The 24,926-nt window shown below is 37.6% G+C and overlaps 2 protein-coding genes across 6 annotated transcripts; both read left to right on the top strand.

Annotated features, from left to right (window-relative positions):
- The first annotated feature begins 603 nt into the window (after positions 1 to 603).
- Positions 604 to 17,397, top strand: rhot1a (ras homolog family member T1a). 4 transcript variants are annotated; one of them, XM_082164079.1, is made up of 21 exons: positions 604 to 980; positions 2,193 to 2,251; positions 2,340 to 2,421; positions 2,573 to 2,616; positions 2,706 to 2,759; positions 2,896 to 2,948; positions 3,524 to 3,632; positions 4,295 to 4,396; positions 4,551 to 4,649; positions 4,832 to 4,940; positions 5,286 to 5,406; positions 5,571 to 5,655; positions 5,995 to 6,140; positions 6,251 to 6,351; positions 6,423 to 6,553; positions 6,634 to 6,717; positions 6,805 to 6,927; positions 7,860 to 8,062; positions 9,094 to 9,216; positions 14,674 to 14,820; positions 16,355 to 17,397. In XM_082164079.1, exons 1-21 carry the CDS (start codon positions 944 to 946, stop codon positions 16,470 to 16,472), a joined length of 2,130 nt encoding a protein of 709 aa, XP_082020205.1. In that variant the 5' UTR covers positions 604 to 943; the 3' UTR covers positions 16,473 to 17,397. The 4 variants fall into 4 exon arrangements, with proteins under 4 accessions (XP_082020205.1, XP_082020206.1, XP_082020207.1 ...); XM_082164080.1 differs by lacking the exon at positions 14,674 to 14,820 and having other exon boundaries at positions 611 to 980; XM_082164081.1 differs by lacking the exons at positions 14,674 to 14,820; positions 16,355 to 17,397 and adding an exon at positions 11,434 to 11,893 and having other exon boundaries at positions 611 to 980.
- Positions 17,398 to 17,532: 135 nt separating this feature from the next.
- On the top strand, positions 17,533 to 21,415 carry LOC309494694 (uncharacterized protein). Of its 2 annotated transcripts, none has more exons than XM_082164108.1 (10): positions 17,533 to 17,984; positions 18,224 to 18,301; positions 18,534 to 18,566; positions 18,672 to 18,758; positions 18,978 to 19,075; positions 19,169 to 19,299; positions 20,291 to 20,341; positions 20,593 to 20,655; positions 20,742 to 20,807; positions 21,246 to 21,415. In XM_082164108.1, the coding sequence occupies exons 1-10, from the start codon at positions 17,874 to 17,876 to the stop codon at positions 21,353 to 21,355; spliced, it is 828 nt and encodes a 275-aa protein (XP_082020234.1). In that variant the 5' UTR covers positions 17,533 to 17,873; the 3' UTR covers positions 21,356 to 21,415. The 2 variants fall into 2 exon arrangements, with proteins under 2 accessions (XP_082020234.1, XP_082020233.1); XM_082164107.1 differs by having other exon boundaries at positions 20,291 to 20,398.
- Positions 21,416 to 24,926: the final 3,511 nt, after the last annotated feature.

Here is a 24,926-nt window from a genome sequence, read left to right as displayed (position 1 = left end):
GCATCCACATTCAGTCCTCGCACGCAGCCAACAGCGATCTATCTGACTGACTACATTCCTAAAACAAATCTTTCGCTCAAAACAAACTGTACCCTATAATATATTAGCTAAAACATACAATAACCCATAATAATACTAAAAACAAATACACAAACACAATTTTACTAAAACATACTCTACCCTATTATAATAATAAGAACATAGGTAAAAAAAAATCTAAATCAGACAAAATACTCAGTAATAGCAGTTTCACAGATTTGTTTGTTTGTTTATTTATTTCAACAGGGACAATGTGCAACTTGACTGGTTTTCCAATAGCACTTTCCTTATATTGCGAGAAAAATCCCTCAGGTCTAAGTTAAGTTTCAGACTCTGAGGGAGTTTGTTCCATTCTTTGATGCCTTTAAATGAGAAGGCCGAGCCACCTAGCCACCTCTCTCGAGATAATAGTGACTCGAGAGGCCATCATTCTCAGCAAAGAACTGTGGAACTTTAGCGGGGTTAAGGTGACACGCGTTTCCACTCCAGTCCTACAGGAGACGGTATAACATTATAACTGAGAATGTTGTAATCAGAAAATGTCAGCGCAAGGAGATTCGCGTTTGTCCGTAACTGTATTCCGTAGTTACCGGTTATTACTGGAGGTCAGCCGCCGCTGGCATGAGCTTGAAATGTGAACCCAGAAATGTCATGAAGTGAATCTGAAGAAAGCAAGCTGTGCATTCATATACGGCGGATACCTTTTTGTCTAAATGGCATGACTTGTCTGTGTGTTAAACTGGTGCGAACAGAAGTTTTATACAGACTGAGGCAGACAGAAGTGGATCCGTCCGTTTTGCCCTACACAGGCCCGCCTTATTACATATAACGTTAGCAGCAGGATCAGTGATCCACGACAAAGGACTTGGTCAATATTTATTTTGATCACATTAAAGTTGCAACGATGAGAAAGGACGTGAGGATATTATTAGTCGGAGAACGTAAGTGAATGAATTCCATGTTTTCCTGTTTTATCATTTGTGTTCGCTGGCTGCAGTTGCTGAATTGATTCGCATAGCTCTGCTGTTCACTGTTATTTGCACAATAAACCCCTTTCATTCTGTATTTTATCTTTTTCACAAACAATTCTATTCAGCTATTTGGGACAATATATTGACAAGTGACAGAATGAAACGTTGACTCAGAAATAAAACAACAGGGTCAAGTTACTAAGCTCTGTAACGTTATGTTTTTAAACGTTGTCTACAATCATCCAACACGTTATATGAATCTACATGCATGTCCATTCTAAGTAAAGTAACTGAAAAAACTGCAGTTTTTACTTATCATAAGTGACCAGCTCAGCAAACCCTGACATGAAGAATGACACTAGTCCATCATTCATGTTTTGTTGATAATTTTAGGTAGGTTCACCCCTGTTTATCAGGGTTATTTATAGCAGTTTTAAGAGCAACTCTCAGGCATCGACTGAAGGAGCTGCCAAAGTTTAGATAGGTCAGCCAAACTAGTACGTGTCCCTGTAAACGTCCTGCTCACCAATGCCCAAACATCAAGCTTCAGTGTTCTGACATCTTCAGTCGTGATTGATATTTTGACATTTCAGCATCTTACAAGTATTAATATTCAGATAGTAACACCAACACATTGAGAACATTAGCCTACATACTGATCACTGGATCACTTGCCTTTTTTGGAAATATCAGAACCTAGGTTGTTTATACTTAACTAAAACCATAAATTGTCACTTGAAATAAAATAAACATTAACTGAGAATACTTAGACTTTAATTAAAATGAAAATGGGGAAAAAAAGTAATTCAAAATGTTAATAAAACATTTTTACTACTTTCTCAATGATACTAAAATAACACTTGATCAGGACTTGTTCATACGCTTTTCTTTTTTCAACATTAAGATTGTAGGTTACAATTTACATATGTTTATCCCCTTATTAATCACATTTTTGTTGTTTGCTAGTTCATTCAAAATAGTCCTGTGGTGTGACATGAATTTTTGAAAGTAGTCTTGCAATTTGAGGCCATAAAAATGCAAATAGAACAATTCGGCTTTAACATTGCCAACTACCCCTTTATAAGGGCACTCAAATCTTGACAGGCATGTTTCTGGGAATCATTTAGTGCTGTGAATAGACCTAGAACTCAACGGTCACTTTGGAAATCCTTTTCTTCACAGCCAAAGTGGGGAAGACCTCCCTGATCATGTCACTTGTCAGTGAGGAGTTCCCTGATGAGGTACTCATTAAACTAACTTTATTTGATTAAGCTAATTTTATACTTGCCTAAATGCATTCACTCACTTGTATTGTGTATCTCATTGAAGGTTCCTCTCAGAGCCGAAGAGATCACTATTCCTGCTGATGTTACACCTGAGAGAGTGCCCACTCACATAGTGGACTACTCAGGTAAGGATGCATGATCACATATCTCTGTGTGATGAGATTCATAAAGCCTGCATCACTGTTCTTATATAAACATTAATATGCAAACCTCTACTGACAAGGTTAATCCTCTGGTGTTTTGTGTGCTTTCATGTTTCATTTTTTTATCCCACAGAAGCAGAACAGTCAGATGAGCAGCTTTACCAAGAAATAACAAAGGTGTGGCTTGTTTTAGTCTCTTTGATAACACAATTTAGTTTGATTTTATTGTTTTATTCACCTCCCTAGCATTTTCTCTCTCGGCACAGGCCAATGTTATATGCATCATATATTCAGTAAACAACAAGAAATCGATCGAAAAGGTACGTTTTGTTTCCGTGTATGCCAGACTCATTTTTCTTTCTTTCTGTAGTTACCAAACCAAATACATTTCTTGCTATTTAACTTCTGGTAGTCTGAAAGGTTCTGTTGTGTCTCGTTATATTGGCTTCCCTGTAGGTGACAAGTCATTGGATTCCCCTCATCAATGAGAGGACGGATAAGGACAGCAGGTGTGTGGCTTCCTGCCAGGTTCTTGAAGGCCTCGGGTCTCATGAATGCGCTTTGGTCTTTCTACATGCTTTTAAAAATAATAGTCTGTATTCTTTCTGCAACAGAATTAATGATAAATTAACATAATTGATTAATTATAACATAATATAACAATATATAATATAATATATAATCTGTATTGAGGTGTCATGTACAGTAAAAATGAGATGCACTGTATTTTTGGATGATTATATTTACATAATATAATTATGCAAATATTAGATATGCGTCTGGTAAATAAATACATGTAAATAGTTATTTGACAGGCTGTTATTGTCAGTAAAGCAAATATCATTAAACAATAACAATGTTTCCATGTACTTACTGTTTTATATAGTTATTTTATTCATTTCATGACGTGTTTACTCCGTCCTCCCCATGAAGATAGTGCTCTGACTGATTGGCAATGAAAAAAAATAAATTAATCCATGTACTTCCCATGTAACAATTGCTGCTTGTTTGAAATTCTGTTTGATGCCACAATGTCCCACAGAAATGTACCTTCAAGGACTGTAATCAGTGTTTCTTGTCACAGAGTACCATTGATCCTGGTGGGGAATAAATCTGACCTAGTGGAGCACAGCAGCATGGAGACCATCCTGCCCATCATGAACCAGTACTCTGACATTGAGACCTGCGTGGAGGTGAGAGATGCTCTCAGTCTGAAAAGTGTGATTTTGGTCTGAACGTATGTGATGTTATGTACTTGCCTCTCCAGTCCCTATGAGATGGAGTGTGTGCAGAGGGGCAGTAGTGCCATGGAGGAAAGTGACATCATTCTTTCGGTCTTGTGTCCGTGACTCATTCCTGCTTTATTAGAGGCATTGGTTGGTTTCAGTCTGAAAGAAGAGACCGAGCTCTCACACTAAGAGGCCAGTGAATGCAGATCAAATCAGTCCGGTACTGCAGGGTGTCTGCTAGTTATTGTTTGATTAAAAAAATAATAAAATAAAATAAAATAATTGTCCCTCCCACATTAAAATATGTTAAGTAAAATTCAAATGCACTGTATAAGTATATGACTCTATACATCAATAATGATTATTTGTAAAACTTTACAATAAGGTTCCATTTTTAACACTGAACAGTTGTATTTGTATTAAATAACGTTTACAAAGATGAATAAATACTGTGACAGATGCTATTTTTAGTTAATGGATTTTTGGGTTGATAAGACCCCATCTTATAAAGATCAAAACAACTATTAATGAGCGTTGTTATATTAAAGTTCTTTGCATAGTAGAGAAAAAGACATGCTGTACATCAGGAAAGCCCATCATGGTTTAATTTCATTACACTTTCTTAGTGTTCAGCCAAAAACCTGAAGAATATCTCAGAGTTGTTCTACTACGCCCAGAAGGCCGTTCTGCACCCAACAGGACCTCTGTACTCTCCAGAAGAGAAAGAGGTAAGAGATTTAGCACTTCATATTACTTCTGTTGGACCTGAATCTGGCCTCTTTCTATTGCAAAGAAGCACATGAGTTGGTTTGATCCCTACATCTAAAAATCCAAATGATCTGTAATGCTGTGTAGTAATGAGTTTCTTTGTTTATTCTCCAGATGAAGCCATCTTGCATCAAAGCACTTACTCGCATTTTCAAAATATCAGACCTCGACAATGATGGCATTCTGAATGATAATGAGCTTAATTTCTTCCAGGTGAGAGCATGTTTCTTCAGCACTTTGTGCTCAAATTGCTGTGGCTTTTTTATGCTTCCCCAGATAAGTGACAGGAGAGGTTGATTACACACACAGCTGCACAAACTGCACCTTAATGAGAGTGAAAGAAAATTGTCATATTTTCTTAAGCAATATTGATGATTGGTGGTTCTGCCTTGCAGAGAACTTGTTTTAACATACCCCTGGCACCTCAAGCGCTGGAGGACGTGAAGAATGTTGTGCGGAAAAATATGTCCGATGGGGTGAAAGACAACGGCCTCACACGGAAGGGTGAGCTGAGTAGAAAGGCAAATGCCACCGGCTTTTTATATCACAGTAATACAGTGATATTTGGCATCCCATAGATATCAATTTGTTTAAAAACATTATGATTAAAAAGAATATTATTTTTATTATATATTTTAAGTGTATGAATACAAGTCTTATGTATATAAATAATTCTTTATTATATACTTGTATATAATAATCTTAGATAATGTAATTATATTTTCCCTGATGTTTTTAAGTTTATAATTAATTTAATATAATAGTAATTATTATATAATAATATATAAATGTTATATGAAACATCCATCAGGTTCTGTTTGTGTCTGATACATGTTCTCTGTTTTCTAGGTTTCCTGTTCCTTCATACACTCTTCATTCAGCGGGGAAGGCATGAGACCACATGGACCGTGCTCAGGAGGTTTGGCTATGATGATGATCTGGAGCTGACACAAGAATACCTGTTTCCACTGTGAGTCCCACCCCAAATACAGTACTTCAACTTTAAATGAATCATGCCACATTAAGTAGCTCATAATCTCTGATTGGATAACATTTTTTGCAGATCTGTTGCTCTGCCCTGGGTTTTTAAATAATCAAAGAAATGTTTTCTAATGAGGTCAGTTGTTTTTCTAGGTTAAAAATACCCCCAGACTGCACCACAGAGCTGAACCACAATGCCTACCTCTTCCTCCAGAGCGTTTTTGACAAGCATGACAAGGTGAGCACAGCAAAATGCCACTGAGTTTCCCAAATTGCTGCATTTGATAAGGACAGCTATGTAACTTGAGTTAAAGATGATTTAACCTTCTATGATAAATGGCCTGGCCTTTTGTTTAATTGCATAATACAAAGGTGTATTTTACAGCACCTAAAAGAAGGATATTATAGTGTCCATTCACACGCATTCTTGCATTTTTATAAGTTGGCATAAGATGCTGAAAAAGTAGCGAGATGTGATGCAAAAGTTAAAGATGCCCATATAGAAAAAGCAATATCAAAATTGTTGGTGAACACTTAAGAATGCCTTATTAAATGAATCTCTAAATGTTTGTGTCAGGATCGAGACTGTTCCCTGTCTCCCGATGAGCTGAAGGATTTGTTCAAGGTCTTTCCCTACATGCCCTGGGGTCCTGATGTCAACTACACGGTCTGCACCAATGAGCAGGGCTGGATCACTTACCAAGGCTACCTTTCCCAGTGGACGTGAGTGCAATCCCGCAGGATTTGAAGATGGAAACAACGAACCTTTTGATTTTTGCTGTCAAAAAAGTCATTCATTCAAATGTTGAACACATGATTTATCTCCATCTCAGGCTAACAACATACCTAGATGTGCAGCGATGTTTGGAGTACCTGGGTTATCTTGGTTACTCTATTATCCAAGAACAGGAGTCACAGGCAGCCGCTATAACAAGTAAGTGTGTTTTAGCATGTGTCTTCATTCATTTATTTATCTGTAAGGCTGATTTATTTATTCTTGTGCAGTCACCAGGAATAAGCGCATCGATCTGCAGAAGAAACAGACCCAGCGCAGTGTTTTCCGCTGCAATGTCCTAGGTGCTCGGGGCAGTGGTAAAAGTGGCTTTCTGCAAGCTTTCCTGGGCAGGAACCTTGCCGTGAGTACAAATACCTCACAGGAGCATCTAGCGTTTTGACTTTGACTTTGATTTTGACTTTCTCCCTCTTCATTTTGCAGCGTCAGAAGAGGATAAGAGAAGACCACAAGTCTTACTATGCCATTAGCACAACTTATGTTTATGGACAAGAGAAATATCTGCTTGTAAGTCAAAGTTCTTTTGCTTTTTACACTAATGTATGGTAGTCTTCATGTCTGGCCAGTGCTGATTAGCGGTTCTTTCTCTCTCAGCTGCATGAGGTGCTGCCAGACTTTGAGTTCCTTTCTGAGGCTGATATGGTTTGTGATGTTGTTTGCCTGGTGTATGACATCAGCAACCCATGCTCATTTGAGTACTGCACTAAAGTCTACAAGGTCAGTATATTTTTAAAATGTTTATGGCAAGACTTCATTTAATTTGATATGGTGGTTTCAGTAAATTAGGTTTCTGGTTATGTTGCTCAAATGGACCTTTTTTGTAAACGTGCATCCCAGCTGTAGATTGTGTCTGTGCAGTAGCAATAAAACTATGTATTGAATTAGCGTCAAATTCATTTTAAAGTTTGAATGTGATTATTGTGGGTTTCTTGTATGGTTTTCTTGGGTTCATATAAGCTTGGAGAGGGCTAGCTTAGCATGTAGCATATACAATTGGCTACTTGTTCTGGTTATGTGACAGCCTATGTACTTTACTGAAAGTCACTTTAGTAAGAAAGTACGTAAATGTAATTGTCATCCACACACTACCATTCAAAAGTTTGGGGTCTGTAATAAAAAAAAAAAAGATTTTGAAAAGTCTCTTATGCTCTCCAAGACTGCAATTATTTGATCAAAATACTGTAAAACCGTAATATTGTGAAATATTACAATTTAAAATAACTGCTATTTTATTTAGAAAAAAGTTATTTATTCCTGTGATTTCAAAGCTGAATTTTTAGCAGCTGTTATTTCAGTCTTCAGTATCACATCTAATATGATGATTTGCTGCTCAAGAAACATTTCTTATTATTATCATTGTTAAAAACTGTGTTCTTTGATGAATAGAACATTAAATGTTTTATTGTGAATTAGTTTAAGTTAAAGCTCGACGGGCAGGGTCAACAATCTGTTGGTCGGTTTCCACTGGAATGACATCTGTGTGTACATGTGTAGCTTCTTTCCTACTGTTCAGGATGAGATTTGGGGAAAGAATCGTGCTTTTGTTTGCATCCTTTTTTAAGCTCAACAAAAACGCATAAATAACTCCAAATATATGTTGTTATGCTGGTCAAGGATTTTTTTTTTAACACCTTGATGTCTTTTCACAGAAACACTATATGGACAGCAAGACACCCTGTATGATTATTGCTGCCAAGTCAGACCTGCATGAAGCGCGTCAGTACTACAGCCTGTCCCCGTTGGATTTTTGCCGGAAACACAAGCTTCACCCGCCACAGCTGTTCACCTGCAACACAGCCGAAGCACCCAGCAAAGACATCTACACCAAACTCACCACTATGGCCATGTATCCGTGAGTATATACTGAAGCCCCTTCTTTAACCCGACCAATCTGCCCTACTGTCTGCTACTCCTGATAGATTGTGATTGGCTCCTCTGGCTCTCCCTGCTCGCCTCTTTTGTGTTTGTCTATCTAGTTATTGTCTCCTTGTGCTTTTAAAGCTGTTAGGTAGGTGTCATATTAGCAGTATTTTGGAAAGCTGTTTCATTGGGGCGGTTTCGGAGACATTCAAGTATCATTTGTTCCATGGTCTTTTACTGAAGTGCATAATATCAGGGAAAACGGTTCTGTAGTGGCTGGTGGTGATGAAAGTTATGTTCTTTCCTAAGGCTGTGTACAAGAACTTTGTTTTAAATAACTGATTTTGAAAACAAAAAAATATCATTTTTTTATGGAAAAGGCTGTGTGTGTGAAAACACCTACTCATGGTCCAGTTTATACAATACAGAGTACTTAGTTTTTGGTAAGCGATTCTTAGGAAAGAACTTTAAGTTTAATTCAAAGTATACATTTATTTTTTAACCGTCTTTATTTATTTAAATTAAAAAAAATCCTATTTTTTTTGGTAGGGCTGCACAGTTTGGCCAAAAAAGCTGCTCCCGTGTAAATGAACCGTGTGCTTCCCTCTGAGACGTCCAGTGCGAATATTTATAGAATTAAATTGCAGCCTATGCGATGTGATAATCATGTCATATCACAATTTCAGTTTTATTTCACTTAATCGTGCAGCCCTATTCAAGCTTTTTGCTTGAGCTTGTTTTGCCAAGTTGTATAAATCTTTCCTTTTATATGTTTGGATTATGATGTTTCAAGCCTTCCCAGCGTACTCTTTCTTTTCCTGTTTTTTTTTTCCTTTTGCGTAACTTGTCAATAGATTGCCGTTTTTCCCCACAATTCTCTTCTCCCAGCAAATGAATAGTTTTTTTTTTCTTCTTTAAACTGTGCTTACCTCCCTGCGCTACTTCATGTCCAAGCCCAAGTGGAGGATCCAGCTCTCTTCGTCACGTGATGCTGATTCTTCTTGTCTGTGTGTGTTTCTGCAGCCACGCCAAGTTACGCTGCATGTGCAGCTGCAACAGGTGTACCTTTTGCATCTGTCACAACCTCCTGAACTCTGAGCTGGTGCGCTCTGTAAAGGCCAAAATCTACAGTGCAGTTCTGAACAGGTCTCTGAGTACAGCTCTATATACCACCACTCTCTCTCTTCGCTGGGCGATCTCTAATCTCGGCTTCTTAACACCCCTTTATTTGCTGTTGGCCTGACAGGTTTACATTGCATATCCACAGAGGGATGTTGGGAACTTTTCTGGCTATATGTTAAAATGATGAAGCCTGTGTTATTTTAAAGTTTGTGTCACTGAATTTATCATAACTAAAGTAGACTGGTCGGCCAGAATAACGCATTTCATCCAGACAAGGCCCAAACATGGTGTTATAGCAGCTCCTATTGATTAACATTGTATTTGAAACTAGCATATTTCTAGATAAGTATCAGTGATGCGTTTGAGGCATGATATCGCACTTTCCCTTCTGCTTCAGCCTGTGATGCATCTTACCAACCGTATCTTAACCCAGTTTGCAAAGTGCAGACTGAATATTGCTTGTGTGCTTGAGCTTAAGACTAATGTAAACCTAATTTGTAAGTCGCTTTGGATAAGGGCGTCTGCTAAATGACTAAATGTAAACCAAAGTAAAACTAGAGATGAGAATCTTTTTTTTATTTTTATATAAAACTTGTTCACTAAATATAGATAGATAGATAGATCGATCAAAAGGGTCAGTAAAGACTTTAGCATTATTACAATTTATTTTACTTCCTATGAACTTTAAGCAGCACGACTGCTTTCAACATTGATAAAACAATATTTCTTAAGCAGCAAATCATCATATTAGAATGATTTCTGAAGGATCATGTGACACTGAATACTGGAGTAATGATGCTGAAAATTCAGCTTTGATCACAGGAATAAATTACATTTAAAAAATGTATTTGAAATTGTAAGATTTTACACTAATGTTTTTGCTGTATTTTTTTAATCAAATAAATGCAGCATGGGTGAGTACGAGTAGGCTACGTCTACATTAATCCGGATACATGTGAAAACGGCGTTTTCGTTTAAAAATGCTCTCCGTCCACACTAGCGTTTTCAGGAGTTTTCCGACGTTTCAGTGTGGATGAGAAACTTTTGGAAAATGCCTGAAAACGCTAAATTCACCTCACTGAGATGAGACAGACGGAAAAATAAAGTTATCGCGCAATTCTTCTGACAGGATAATTTTATTTAGGAAAAATGTCTCACTATTTACTGATTCAGGTCGCACTCAGTCACCGTATGGTCTAAAACGCTCTCATGTATTACCGCAGGACAGCAAGCGTGAGTACATTTTCTGTCATCTTTGCAGGACTGTGATATGAAAAGTGTGCAAACAAAGTGACATGTTTTGCAACAGTGTGAAAGTGAATAGCATATAACAGGCACAATACCGGTATAAACATATCTATTAGTACAATGTCACATGACTAAACTTACAAAACTTTTCAAAGTTATCTGCTTTGGAGAGCGTTTTCATGAATAAAAACACTGTCTCAGTGTGGGCGGAAGGCCAAAACGGAGAGAAAAAGATTCGTTTTCAAACGAAAACGTATTAGTGTGACAAGGCCTTATTTCACAAATCGTACTGATCCCAAACTTTTGTATGGTCGAAAGGAATTCGTTAAATTCCTTATGATTTCCATTTCTAGTTCAAATGTCATGCAGCCTTGTTTTCTTTTATAATTCCTGAAAATGGATACGGTTGTTCTCAAACATGCCATAAACATTAAAAACAGATGTTTATAAAGGCATCCTTTGGATTTTGGACAGAATAAGACAGATTTTGCATTTGTCCTCGTGTTGTGATGTTGAACCCTTTTCTCTAGTCAGTTGAGGTGGATATGCAAGCTGTAAATCTGCACTAATTCACTCATCCTTGCTTCAGGGTCAAATGTGGCCGCAAGGTTCATATAAGCCTTTCATTTTTGGTTGCAATTCTTACTGAGTTATTTCATACTGAGCAGTTGCTCTTAGATTTGGTAGGATCTTCTAATCTTTCTTACTGCCTATAAAATGTAATACATGGTGAAATGCATGGGTGTGAGATGTATTATTCCCTTATTCACATAGTAAAGAATAAGTTATCATTAATGTCTAAAGTTAGTGCATGACTAAAACAGTTTTATTGTATAACATTTTCTTCTAAGCATATGCCTTTCTTACACCTCTATGGTTTTTAATATCATGCTAATAGTTCATTTGGTAATTTGGTTAAACCTTTTTTAAATCGAAGTCCTTATGTCTATTAAATGTAATCTTGTGAATTTGTTTTGTTCTGTCCCTCCATAGGTGTTCTTTTTCATTTGTTTGGCTGGCTCTTTTCGTCTTTGTTTTGCATCTCTTAACATCATGTTAGCAGTCCCTAATGGAGTGTCCCTCTTCTAACCATGTCATGTTTCTCAGCACTAATTAAGAAAGCTTCCCCAGGACTAACTGTTCATATGCACTGATTTGACATCTAAGGGGCTTAGTTTGTGTTGCATTGTGTCCGTATTTGAATGGCTAACATGTCTAACCCGTTGCTGCTAATGTATTGTTTCATCTAAAACATATGCTTCTCTTGCCATTATTGTTTGGTGCTTTGACGAATAGTTTTTTTTTTTTTTTTTTTTTTTCAATGTCGTTTATAGTGTTTTATAGCCAGTCTGATGTTTAAGATGTGTATGGTCTTTAAATTCAGGTTATTTATTGGTTGTCCATACCGCAGTGCTCAGTAGGTGGCAGAAGTACATTTGATTTAAAATAAAAAAAGGGGGTTATATATATATATATATATATATATATATATATATATATATATATATATATATATACAGTTGTAATCAAAATTATTCAACCCCCAGGTTTGTTGGCAAAATTTACAGACTTTCTGCTGTTTGCAATGAACAAATCAAACAAAAGTCAACACAACAAATGTTTCAAGTGGTTTCCCCAAATTCAACTGAAAATGCAACTTTTAATGACTTCTGCAGTCTCAAAATTATTCAACCCCTTCATGGAAAGCATCTTTAGTACTTAGTAGTACTAAACACCCTTTTGCTGTTATGACCTGCTGCAAACGAGATGTATAACCACACACCAGCTTCTGGCAGCGTTTCTGAGGAATATTAGCCCGTCCTTTATGAGCAATGGCCTCCAGTTCAGTAATATTCTTCGGTTTGTGTGCTGATACCGCTGCCTTTAAATCCCACCAGAGATTTTATATGGGGTTCAAGTCCGGTGACTGTGATGGCCACTGTAGAATCTTCCAGGACTACTTCTTCAACCAAGCCTTGGTGGAATTTGAGGTATGCTTGGGATCATTGTCCTGTTGGAAGGTCCAATGACACCCAAGCTTTAGCTTCCTCACTGACGGCATGACGTCCTGATACTTCAATAAATCCATCTTGCCTTCCCCGCTGCAGGTTTCCAGAGCCAGAGGATGCAAAACAGCCCCAGAGCATCACCGAGCCCCACCATGCTTAACTGTAGACAGTGTTCTTTTCAGCAGATGCTTCATTCTTCTTCCTCCAGGCATACCGCTGATCCATAGGGCCATTTTATTTCATCGCTTCACAGAACAGAATCCCAAAACTTCTTTGGCTTATTTATGATTTTGAGCAATTTTCTTGTGCTTTTGGGTCAGTGGTGGTGAACGTCTGGTCTTTTGCAGTCACTCCAGGGTTTTTCTGAACCTGCCTTCTCAGAAATCTGTTTACAGCCATTGGTAGTTTCCTTTTTCTGCCCCGTCCAGGTAGTGTAACCACTGTTCCTTAAACTTTTAACTTGCGAACTATGCTTCCAACTGTGTCTCTAGGAACATTTAGTGCCTTAGCTATCTTTTTGTATCCTGTTCCTTGTTTGTGAAGGGCAATTATATATTCTCTTAACTTATTCTATTCAGGGGGTTGAATAATTTTGAGACTGCAGAAATCATTAAAAGTTGCATTTTCAGTTGAATTTGAAACCACTTGAAACATTTGTTGTATTGAGCTATTTCAATTACTTTTGTTTGATTTGTTCATTGCAAACAGCTGAAAGTCTGTACATTTTGCCAATAAACCTGATTTGCAATGGGCCTTTTGCAATTTTAATTACAACTGTGTGTGTGTGTGTATATATATATATATATATATATATATATATATATATATATATATATATATATATATATATATATATATATATATGCATTGTAATCTCACACACACACACACACACACACACACACACAGGGGTTGGACGATGAAACTGAAACACTGGCAATGAGTGTTGGAGGTTTCGCACCTATATACGTGCGGCCTGGTGGCCGATCTTCAGTGATTTTCCATTTCATCAGTAAGATCAGAGTGTGAAGGTTGAATTAGCAGAGCAATAGCACAGCTGTATGGGAGGAGACATATCAGAGTTCAAAAGAGAAAGGGATGTCCAGGTATTAACCCGGAATATATACAAAAAGCATAAAACCACAGCTGCCCAACTCACTGCAGAATTAAATCTGCTCCTCGACTCTCCTGTTTCAACCAAAACGGTTCATTGGGAGCTCCACAGTCAATATTCATGATCGGGCTGCTATAGCCAAACCTTTGGTCACTCATGCCAATTTCATTGGTGCCAATAGTGCAAATCTTGGGCTGTGAACAATTTGAAAATGTATTGTTCTCTGAGTCCACCTTCACTGTCTCTCCCACATCTGTGAATTATGCTGTGGAGAAGTCCCAAAGAGGCTTAACACCAGAACTGTTGCTGCCCTGTGAAGCACGGGTGAATCAGTGATGGCTTGGGCTGCGATATCATGGCATTCCCTACTTTGCTTGATGGGGCATTCAAAAGCATTCATTACTGCCAAGAACTCCTGAACCATTCTGGAGAACCATGTGCATCTGATGCGTCAAATATTGTATCCTTATCGTGCTGTGTATCAGCATGCACCAATACACACTGCAAGATTTGTGACAGAATGATTTGATGAACATGAATGTGAAGTTGAACATGGCCTGCACAGTCACCAGATCTAAGTTTTTTTTTTTAGCCACTTTGGAGTATTTTGGAGAAGCAAGTCAGAAAACGTTTTCCTCCACCGGCATCACAGTGTTCTAGCCACTGTTCTGCAAGAGGAATGCCTCAAAATCACTCTGACCACTGTGCAGCACTTGCATCTGTCATTCCCAAGACGAACTGATGCTGTATTGGATCCAAAAGGAGGCCCTACACCATATTAATAAATTATTGTGGCCTAAAACCAGGTGTTTCAGTTTCATAGTCCAACGTGTGTGTGTACACATATATTTAAAATAGACATTTAAAGTGGCATTCATTGCCAAGGTTAAAAACATACAAATCATTTGTTAAAATGGAAAAAAGGATTCGGAATTCCCAATATGTTAGTTTTTAGTGACATGGTATAGTGGTGAGTATAGTTTAATAATTCTATAGTGGTGTGCAATAGTTTGTATGTTTACAGCATGTGGTGAGCAGTGGGGTATGTTGGGGTGGTCCTGTCAGGTGTGCGGTTGTTGAACTGCCATGCTGTGTGCATGTGTGTATAAGGTTGAGATCTTTTATACAAGATGCGGGCACGTTTCTGTTGGCTGGCGAGGAGTCCGGCCTCACCCATCAGGTTCATGCAGTCAGCTTTGTAGAGGACTCTGTCTACATGGAGTCGTCTGTCGACCCGTTTCTGCCCGTTTGTAACAGGTAAAGACCCCCTTCCTGGGGTACAAGGTGCCAGTGCCACAATGGGATTTTAAATGGGATGTTAAGTTCAAAGAAGAAATCTTCTTGACTGGTTTAAAGTCAGGTGGTTAATTAATTTCTTCTTCACTTTTATTTATTTGTTTTCACCACATCCTCAAGGTATCTGCAGATGTCTGGATGGAATTCTGCAAACTACTCTGTATTATTTGTTGCTTTGTGAATGCCATATCACCTTTGTTGCTTTGATGGGATTTTTTTCCCTTTAGCAACATATTTTTCATAGGTTTCACTCAAACAAACATTTGCTATGATAAGCCTTTAAAGTTTTGTGTCTGAACCTGGAATTTGGATAGGTAGTGTTGAGCTGTTTAAACCTTCTGGATGCGTGTTGGGTGAGTTTAACCTCACAAGAAACCTCTTGTTTCTGTAGTGTTGCTCTCTTTCACCCTGTCTTTACCGTCTGAGCAGTGTTCTTTAAACATTTTTGGCTTTTTGCCCCTGAAAACATTAGCTGACTGATTCCTGCTTTCCCATGCTGCCTCTTTTCCAGTTTCAGCAGCTCCACTGTCTTTGTATATTATCAGATGTCCAAAAGTAAAACAAAATTCAATTGTATTAAGTATAAATCCTACTGTATGCTTAAATGCCTATAAATGAAAAAACAAAAAAACCTATATGATCAAATAAATGTCTATCACTGTGAATTTTCATGATATATCAGTTTACATTTCCAAACATTTCTTTTGCCATTAATTGTAATAATTCAGTGAGATTTTTTGAATGCACAAGGAGTCTGAAAACAGACAGTATGGTCCACACAGATCTCACCATCATCGAGTCTGTCTGGGATTACATGAAGAAACAGGAAAAAACTGAGACAGGCTAAATCCAGAAGAACTGTGGCAATGTCTCCAAGACGCTTGAAGAAACCTTCCTGCAAAGCTGCCTGAAAAACTATGTGCAACTGTACCTAGGACAAAAGCTGTTTTAAACACAAAGGGTGGTCACACCAAATATTGATTTGATTTAGTTAATATAAGTTAATTCATAAATAAAATCTATGACATTATTTTTGAAAGCATCCTCACTTTAAAGCAGTTTTACAAGTGCCTAAAACCTTTCCCAGTACTGTAGCTTTACAGGAAGGTTTCTTCAAGCATCTTGGAGACGTTGCCGCAGTTCTTCTGGATTTAGTCGGTCTCCGTTTTATTTTATTTTTTTCTTCATGTAATCCCAGATGGACTGAGATGATGACTGAGATCAGATCTCCGTGTGGATCATACCGGCTGTTGTCTCACTGGATTATTACAATTATTGGCAAAATGAATGTTTGGAAATGTAAACTGATATTTCCTACTGACACACTACAGCAAAAAAATATATAAAGAACTGGCTTAAAACCTTTTTTGTGTGTGTGTGAAAATACTACCTTGCCGATTCAGACATTTTGTCTTTTGTCATTTGTCATATCTCACAAACCGTATGAACTGTATGTCCTAATCCTGTTTTTTGTCTTACTTTTGCTTTTCTACAGACACATGACCCAAGCTGACCTGAAAAACTCTACGTTTTGGCTGAGGGCGAGTGTCGGTGCCACCGTGTTTGCTGTTCTTGGCTTCGCCATGTACAAAGCTCTCCTCAAGCAACGGTGATCAGTGCAACCGGCACCTCTTAAAAAACTACAAAACCCATGATCCCTCATTCCATCCTTATTTAATTTAGGACAGAAGATTCCTAGAAATAGTTAGCTACATTTTGTATAAAAACTGCCTTTCCCAAACCAAGTGTTAACTCGCCTCATCAGCCGTGTACTGGAACGTGACATCTACAGTATGGCAGGAGCTGTAATCGCGTCCTCTGCTGATCCGACAGGAGGTTTTTATTGATGCACACTTATGTTTTCCTCAGGTCAGTATAATTGGTGTGACCTATATTGAAAAGAGACAGCAGAGCGTCAGGATTTACTCTGATAGGTGAATGAACTCTGTTTATATATGTAAATATCTTACTGAACGTTATAAGATTGTCTCTAGCTAGTGAACAAACCATATTTGAACTGTATCACATAGACACTCGTGCTTTAGGGAGAAGCACTGAAACAAAGCCATTTCTCAAATGTATAGGTCATTTTGCTCTTAGCACATCACAGCTGTGTTTATTAATTTATTAGCCTTTTCTATGTTGTTTTTGGCATTGCTTGAAACATGCATAGAACAAGGGATTCTTTTATGCATATTTGGTTTTTATTTTAAGTTGTATTTCTTTTCTTTTCCATACTACCCATGGCCTTTATAAAGATTATGCACAGAAAAAAAAAAACTTTTTTATTTTCTGTAATGATATGGTATAACTAGGTTTGTTCCAAACCAGACTAAATAGTTCCTCCTCACTACATTACAAGGACTGTATGAAATTCTTCCCAACTAACAATCGTGTAGAGACAAAGTCATTTTGTTTGTCTAATGTTTTAGCTCTTATGCATATGTAACTTTCAATGCAATGCTCTCTGTTCAAAACCATGGGATTGTTGCACTTGTGGGTTTTCAAACATTTACAATAAATAATTGTGTGAATAAATCTGCCTGTTGTTTACTTCAGAGACACTGTGCCTACTTGAATTTTACTTCATAGGCATTTTTTTGCATTACTATATGCTCAAATAATTGTCTCCCCCACCCAATAATAATAATAGTTAGTTAATAATAATTTTGCCTAAAATAAATTTACTTACCTTTTAATTGACTTTTTTATTTTAAGACATTTTCATGGCAGTTAAATTCATTACTGTGAAACAAAAATAACTCAAATAATATTACAGTGAATATTGAACGTTTTTACGTAATGTATAGTTTTTTTTCAGTATTATCACATTATAATGACACTTACTGAGTGTGTAAAAATTGAATAAAATTGAGAACTGCAAAGCAAATGAACAAGAACCTCCCCCATATTTTGGCATTTGACTGAGGACAGCATCTCTTTATTCGACAAAAATCTGAAGTGAGGATGTGACGGTTTCAAGGGGAAGTCATGATGTTGATTTATGTTTGATAATGAAGTGTGAACACTTTCAGCTTACAAAACTAAGCATGAGCATGTCGACTGGAAGAGGAGTGCCGCCTCCGCTCTGCCAGGGCTTTCTGAAGAAACGGAAAGACAGGATGGTATGAATATAATGTACATATTGCTACATATTGTTTCATGTCTGTCATTTGGAGGAATCATTAGTCTTTTAGACAGTCTAAAAGGTAGTTGCGGAATACAATTTTTTCTTATAATACTTTTAAAGTAGTTCTAGCAGCAGCAGTTGTTTCGTTTAATTTGTGATCTAATTAATACTCATTACATAATATATGCACCTGAGGGAATCTCTTTGCTCAGTAATTCAATATATGTTCCTCAGAGGCTTCGGTGGGTGACATACTGGTTCAGACTTTACAATACAACACTTTTTTTCTACACTAGAAAACATGGGAGTGCTGTAAGTATTTAAGTGTTTGATTTAATATGTTTATAGTGTATTTTAAATGGACCTCAGAGGTCAGACTTGAAGATTGAAGTTTTTTGTGTAATGTGTGAGATAAAAAAAAGAAAAAAGATGGACCACCTGTTGAAGACCTCTGCTTTAAATTAAAAATGGAATTTACTGCCGTTTCACCCAATATTCTTATTGGTAAGGTTATAAATCTATTGTTTTTCTTTGACCCCAACAGTTAGACCTCAGGGGACAATATTACATATATGAGGTAAAGTGGATTTGTAATATTATCTGAGTATCATTGTGTAGATGCTGGTAAACTGATCAGAAGGCCACATAAGTGCTTCCTTATGTTAACAACATGGCTTAACAGGTTCAGTCTGTGCGGGAGGTAAACAGATCGGAGAACAATCGCTATCTATTTGAGATCACAATGAAAAATGGGAAGAAGAAAATGCTGGTGAGTTTCCATGTTAATCAGGAGAGTGTCTATAATCTGTGTTTGAGGATGTGGTCTGCCATCAACCACATGTGAAAAATATTATTTTGTTGATACTAAGACAGGACTGTCATAATAGTTTCGTTTAAAAAAGGAACATGCATTGAGTTATGAATACCCTCTTTATGCCTCTTTTGTCCATAAACATTTGCAATCCATTTGTGAATTGTGTGCTAATAGGCTGCAGATACAGCTGATGTCAGGCAGGAGTGGATGGACCAGCTCTGGAAAGCCATGCTGCTCAATGGGCCCGACAGAGCTGGATCTGTCTCCAATGGGTACCGCTGCACTTTAAGACGCTTCATGTCAGTTTTTATATTTGTATGAGATTTATAACGCTCTGAATGTGTTGTGTGTGTTATTGAGATTAGGGAGCTGGTGCCAGATAACAACCCTGAAGCTCGGTCTAGCCGGTGTGAAGAATCAAATACTGAGACCGGCAGCACTTCAATGAACAGCAGATGTCTCTCCATTGGACAAGAATCATTCCAGTCCTTCACTGGTATGTCCCGCATTCATGATGCGACTTTCTCCAGTTCCACTTCCTGCTGACTTTTAATGCTTTTCTGTAATACCTTCTGTAATTCAAAACTGTCACTCTTAAAGTTGACATGGAACAGAATGTGTGATCGTTTTTTCTTCCCTATTGTGACAGCTTCTCAAACAAGAAAAAATTTAGGGCGGGACTTGATTTTGTCCATCGCGAATTGATTGGATTGTTGGATAGCGGTGGTTTGTTATTGCTGTGACCTCATGTGAGTGACAGGTTGTCCCACCATCACGTCGAGCGAATGTTGATCCAAGAGGAAGGGGAAACTTATTAAGAATTTTGGTTTCATGGTGACTTTAAGTGTAATAATAAAATGCCTTTATTTTATTGTGAAAAACAATATTGCGACAAAGTTTTGGTGTAATGGACTTTCATTGGAGAGACTGGAATCTCTAAGGTTTCATAAAAATATATTTAAATATTAATCTTCAAAACACAAATTAAGATATTTTTATGAAACCTTAGAGATTCCAGTCTCTCCAATGAAAGTCCATTACACCAAAACTTTGTCGCAATATTGATTTTCACAATATAATAAAGGCATTTTATTGGAATGTTGATCCAAGAGGGAGGGGAAACTTATTAAGAAATGTAAATTTTGGTTTCATGGTGACTTTAAGTGTAATAATATTATTTATTATATTGTGAAAAATAATATTGTGACAAAGTTTTGGTGTAATGGACTTTCATTGGAGAGACTGGAATCTCTAAGGTTTCATAAAAATATCTTCATTTGTGTTTTGAAGAATCCCAACTGTGTAGTAAATTATGATAGACCTTTCATTTTTGGGTGAACTATAACTTTAAGATATTCTATTTAGCAGATTAATATTCTTGTCAACCTTGTGTCTGGAAAACATCACAGTCAATAAATAAATAAATAACTGAAATACATTTATGAATGTCTATGAAGAAAGACTCTTACAAGAGTTTGTGTCCTCAGATGCTGATGAGACTCAAGAAACTCTGCACACAGACAATGAAATGGAGCAAAGTACTGAGGAATTTATACTGAATGACTATGAATATGACGTTCTACCATCTCGAAAACGTGTGTATAATGAACTTTTTTCATAAATGCTTTGTGAAATATAATATAGTATTTTAACTTAGAATGTCCACATGTCTGCATTTAGGTTTGCCTTGCCAGCTGTATGCTTATTCATTGGTAAAAATTATTGTATATTGTTTGAACCTATTACTCTTGATAATTGATTGATGATGATTTCTAATGATTGATTGCAGTTGCTGAAGAAGTCATCTATGACACCCCCCCTTCCAAATGGTCAACCAATGAGAGAGAGCATGGCAAGTCTCCACCCACTCAAATACATTTACACTGTAAACATTCATATATTCCACACAGTGTGCTGTGATTGTTCTCCATTTTACAGAGGTGACTGAAAGCATCTATGATGTCCCAAACGCCTTGATTAGGAAACTGACTGAACATACAATTGGTAAGATCTTAGAAAATGACAGGTTGAGGGGCATTTTTACAATATTTGTGTTGACTGTTATGCCTCTGTCACTCTTAAAAATAAAGTTTCCAAAATAAGGGTTTCACAGCGATGCCATGGAAGAACTGTTTTTGGTTCCCCGAAGAACCTTTCAGTGAACAGTTTTTAAAAGAACCATTTTATAATAATCTAAAGAACATTTTTCTACTAAATAACCTTTTGTGGTAGCAGCATGGATGTTAAAGGTTCTTCATGGAACCAATAAGTAACCTTTATTTTTAAAAGTGTAAAGAATATAGGATTTTCAGTGTCTTAATTTCTTCTTTTATCATGTGTCAGACTCAGGAGTTATAACTAGGTCAGCTCAACATATTTGCAATATTACGTATTTGAAAATGAAATGTACTTACCATACCATTGGATGTGTGATTTTTGCAGAATCTCAAAGCAGCATTAGTGAGAGTCCTGAGAGTGACGATCTTCTAAATGACATGATAGCCTGTTTGGACAGTGAATCTGCTGCCTGGGTCAAAACTGCTCCTCTGTGAACCTGGGTCACTTTTAGCAAGACTGGGATGATGATAATAAATGTGCGTTGATGGAATAAACCTTATATTGTTCATTTTCCATCCAGACTGTCATCGTTAATGTAGTAGAACAATGATTAATCTGTGTTCATTGTGGAGTTTCAAACTGTCCCTGGGCATCTACGCTAAACAGGGAAGTGCCAATAACGTGTCTTTTTCCTTTCCTTTGTCTTGTTGTAATTCAAAATAAATTTCGAATCAAACAAATTAACCTTTCAATAGAATGTTTAAACCTCATGTTTTACAGTTTCACGAGACAAGTCTATTTTCGGTAGTGGCACTTCATGGGAAGGCAATCTTGTCCTGATTTGTGTAATGTTAAGTTGAGAGCCTCTACAGGCGGTGAGGTGTATAGCTACAAGGTGCTGAAGGCTTTGGGGTAAATCTTATTCTACTGCAAGTCAAAGTGTAAGCCTATATGTCAAAAAATGTATACCATGAATTTGCCCACGCTCTCTAATTATCAATGGGCTTAAAATTGTTCAAAGGTTTTCCTTTAAATGCATGTATGTATGTGTAACGTGGGGGGAACTAGACGAGGGAGGGTTGGATTCAAGTGTAAATAAGGTTTATTAAAATTATATAAAAGAACCAAAATAAACAACTAAACAAACTCGAAGTAAACACTCTTTAACTTGTTTTAAAAAAAAGAATGTAAATAAAATATATATATATATGCTATTGTTTCTTTTATACACATGAACCTATTTAAGCATACACAAAATGATAGATATTCAAATGGAGATTTAATTACATTTCATTTATGTATATTTTAATATGCATATTATTGTTCCCTTTTTGAGTTTGTAAATTTATATTGTTCAAACACTATCAAAACAAAAGAGGACAGAATAAAAGCAGAACTGAGCACACCAAAATAAGGACAAGACCTGACAATTGTAACAACAGCTTGCATCCTTGATGTTGCACTACTGCCATCTCCTGGGGTTAATTAACTTCTATACAAAGCAACGTCATATTCTCGTCATCAGTCCTGTTTTTATTAGAAAGCAGATCAAGTATTTCCTTCCTTGTCTACTCAAGTAGCCTATGTTTTTTACTCAACGTCCTGTTACTGTTAATCATATTCTTTCCATGTATTTTGTCCTTCCTCTGTATTTCATATGTTCTACAGTCTCTGGTATTTGACAATGTTCACAAAATCCATTTGGGCGTTTCCCTATAACATGAAGTGTGCTATTTAACTTATCCCCCCATACTTTCCACAGTGTCAACTCTTCTTTTTAATGAATATAGATGTCTTACTTTTAATTCTTGATCCCACTGTTTTTGCCATTCTTCAAAAATTATTTTCCATACAAAAATAATTCCCTTCTGATCTTGAAAGCTTGATGTCTGTGTCTATAATCTCTTTTTTCAAAGCTTGCTTGGCTATTTTATCTAACCTTTCATTTCGCATAATGCATATGCGCTGGGACCTAAATGATTACAACCTTGTTGCCTTGTTTCTTTATTCTTTATTGGATAATCATAATTTCATAAAGTAACGATTGAGTAATGATTCTTGACCTGATTTCATTTGAGACTCAAGACAGAGACTGAGTCACTACAGATTAAAGCTTTGTTTGGTTGATTTTGTTCAATCCTTTCTAAGGCTATCAAGATGGCAATAGTAATTTGAGGCCCTCCTGCATATCATTCCTCTGACTGCATGGTAACTACACTGCTCACAAAAATTAAAGGAGCACTTTAAACAACCACATTAGATACATCAGATCTCAATATGAAGTTGGATATCTATACAAATAACGACAGGGCAATGTCTTAGGAACAAAAGGATGCCAAGTCTTTTAATGGAAATAAAAGTTTTCAGCCTGCAGAGGGCTCAATTGTGTAGACACCCTAAAATCAGAGTGAAATGAAGATGTGGCAGGCTAGTCCATTTTTTCAAAAACTTAATTTCTGCAACTCAAAATGCTTTTCAGTATCTTGTGTGGCCCCCACGAGCTTGTATGCATGCTTGACAACATCGGGGCATGCTCCCAATGAGACGACGGATGGTGTCTTGTGGCATTTCCTCCCAGATCTGTGTGAGGGCATCCCTGAGCTGTTGTACAGTCTGAGGAGCAACCTGGCGGCGCCTAATGGACCGAAACATAATGTCCCACAGATGTTCTATTGGGTTTAAGTCAGGGGATCGTGAAGGCCATTCAATTGTTTCAATTCCTTCATCCTCCAGGTACTGCCTGCATACTCTTGCCACATGAGGCCGGGCATTGTCATGCATTAGGAGGAAACCAGGACCTACTGCACCAGCGTAGGGTCTGACAATGGGTTCAAGGATTTCATCTCGATACCTTATGGCAGTCAGAGCACCATTTCCTAGGCAGTAGAGGTCTGTGCGTCCCTCCATGGATATGCCTCCCCAGACCATCACTGACCCACCACCAAACCTGTCATGTTGAACGACGTTGCAGGCAGCATAACGTTCTCCTTGTCTTCTCCAGACTCTTTCACGTCTATCACAGGTGCTCAGGGTGAACCTGCTCTCGTCTGTAAAAAGTACAGTGCGCCAGTGGCGGACTTGCCAATTCTGCCAGTCGAGCTCCACGGTGCTGGGCAGTGAGCACAGGGCCCACAACAGGACGTCGGGCCCTCAGGCCATCTTCATGAAGTCTGTTCCTGATTGTTTGGGTAGAGACATTCACACCAGTGGCCCTCTGGAGGTCATTCTGTAGGGCACGAGCAGTGCTCAGCCTGTTCCGCCTTGCACAAAGGAGCAGGTATCGGTCCTGCTGATGGGTTGAGGACCTTCTACGGCCCTGTCCAGCTCTCCGAAAATAACCACCAGTCTCCTGAAATCTCCTCCATGTTCTGGAGATTGTGCTGGGAGACACATTAAACCTTCTTGCTGCAGCACGTGTGGATGTGCCATCCTGGAGAAGTTGGACAAACTGTGCAACTTCTGTAGGGTTAAGGAATCGCCTCATACTGCCAGTAGAGATAATTACTCAAGCCAAAACCAGCACGAGTGGAAAACCAGCCAAAAAAGATCAAGAGGGAGAAACTTGAAATGACCTCCACATGTAAAACCAGTCCTATTTTGAGGGTTTTCTCATTGTTGCCACTGTAGTGCACCTGTTGTTAAGTCCATGAACACCAATACAGCTGAAAGTGATTAACGATGCCCTCAGCTGCTTAGCCAACGAGAAAATTATCAGACAGGTTTAATTGATTTAATGCCAGGCCCAAATAAAAAAGTGTTCCTTTAATTTTTGTGAGCAGTGTATATTGCAGAGCCTGCATTTCCCGTTATTGGATGCTTTGATCCATCTGTAAAAATATGTTTAAAATGTATTATGCTTCTCATATCTAGAAAACTCACTCACCAAATCGGCATTTTTATTCATTGTCTTGGTTATAGCTCCAAATCTACCACTAATGTATCTAACATCCACATAGGCGTGCTAGGCCATATAGTTTGGCGAAACTCCTTTTCATATACGCCCAGGTCTCACGCTGCTTCATCCTCTGTTCAACCAAAGCTTAATTTTTTGTGCTATTCCTCTTT

Source organism: Leuciscus leuciscus (genome assembly GCF_965113295.1).
Source record: "Leuciscus leuciscus genome assembly, chromosome: 1".
Classification (NCBI taxonomy): domain Eukaryota; kingdom Metazoa; phylum Chordata; class Actinopteri; order Cypriniformes; family Leuciscidae; genus Leuciscus; species Leuciscus leuciscus.
The sequence above is the reverse complement of the archived record's forward strand: the minus strand, read 5'-3'. Positions and strand labels throughout refer to the sequence as shown.

Bases quoted from the DNA above. Each gene is read 5' to 3' on its own strand.
- rhot1a (XM_082164079.1), top strand. From the start codon at position 944: ATGAGAAAGGACGTGAGGATATTATTAGTCGGAGAAC. The intron at 4,397-4,550 runs GTAAGAGATTTA...TTTATTCTCCAG, and splicing joins ACTCTCCAGAAGAGAAAGAG to ATGAAGCCATCTTGCATCAA. The intron at 6,141-6,250 runs GTGAGTGCAATC...TCTCCATCTCAG, and splicing joins GGCTACCTTTCCCAGTGGAC to GCTAACAACATACCTAGATG.
- LOC309494694 (XM_082164107.1), top strand. From the start codon at position 17,874: ATGAAGTGTGAACACTTTCAGCTTACAAAACTAAGCATGAGCATGTCG. The intron at 18,302-18,533 runs GTAAGTATTTAA...TGACCCCAACAG, and splicing joins CTAGAAAACATGGGAGTGCT to TTAGACCTCAGGGGACAATA. The intron at 20,399-20,592 runs GTGTGTATAATG...GATTGATTGCAG, and splicing joins CGTTCTACCATCTCGAAAAC to TTGCTGAAGAAGTCATCTAT.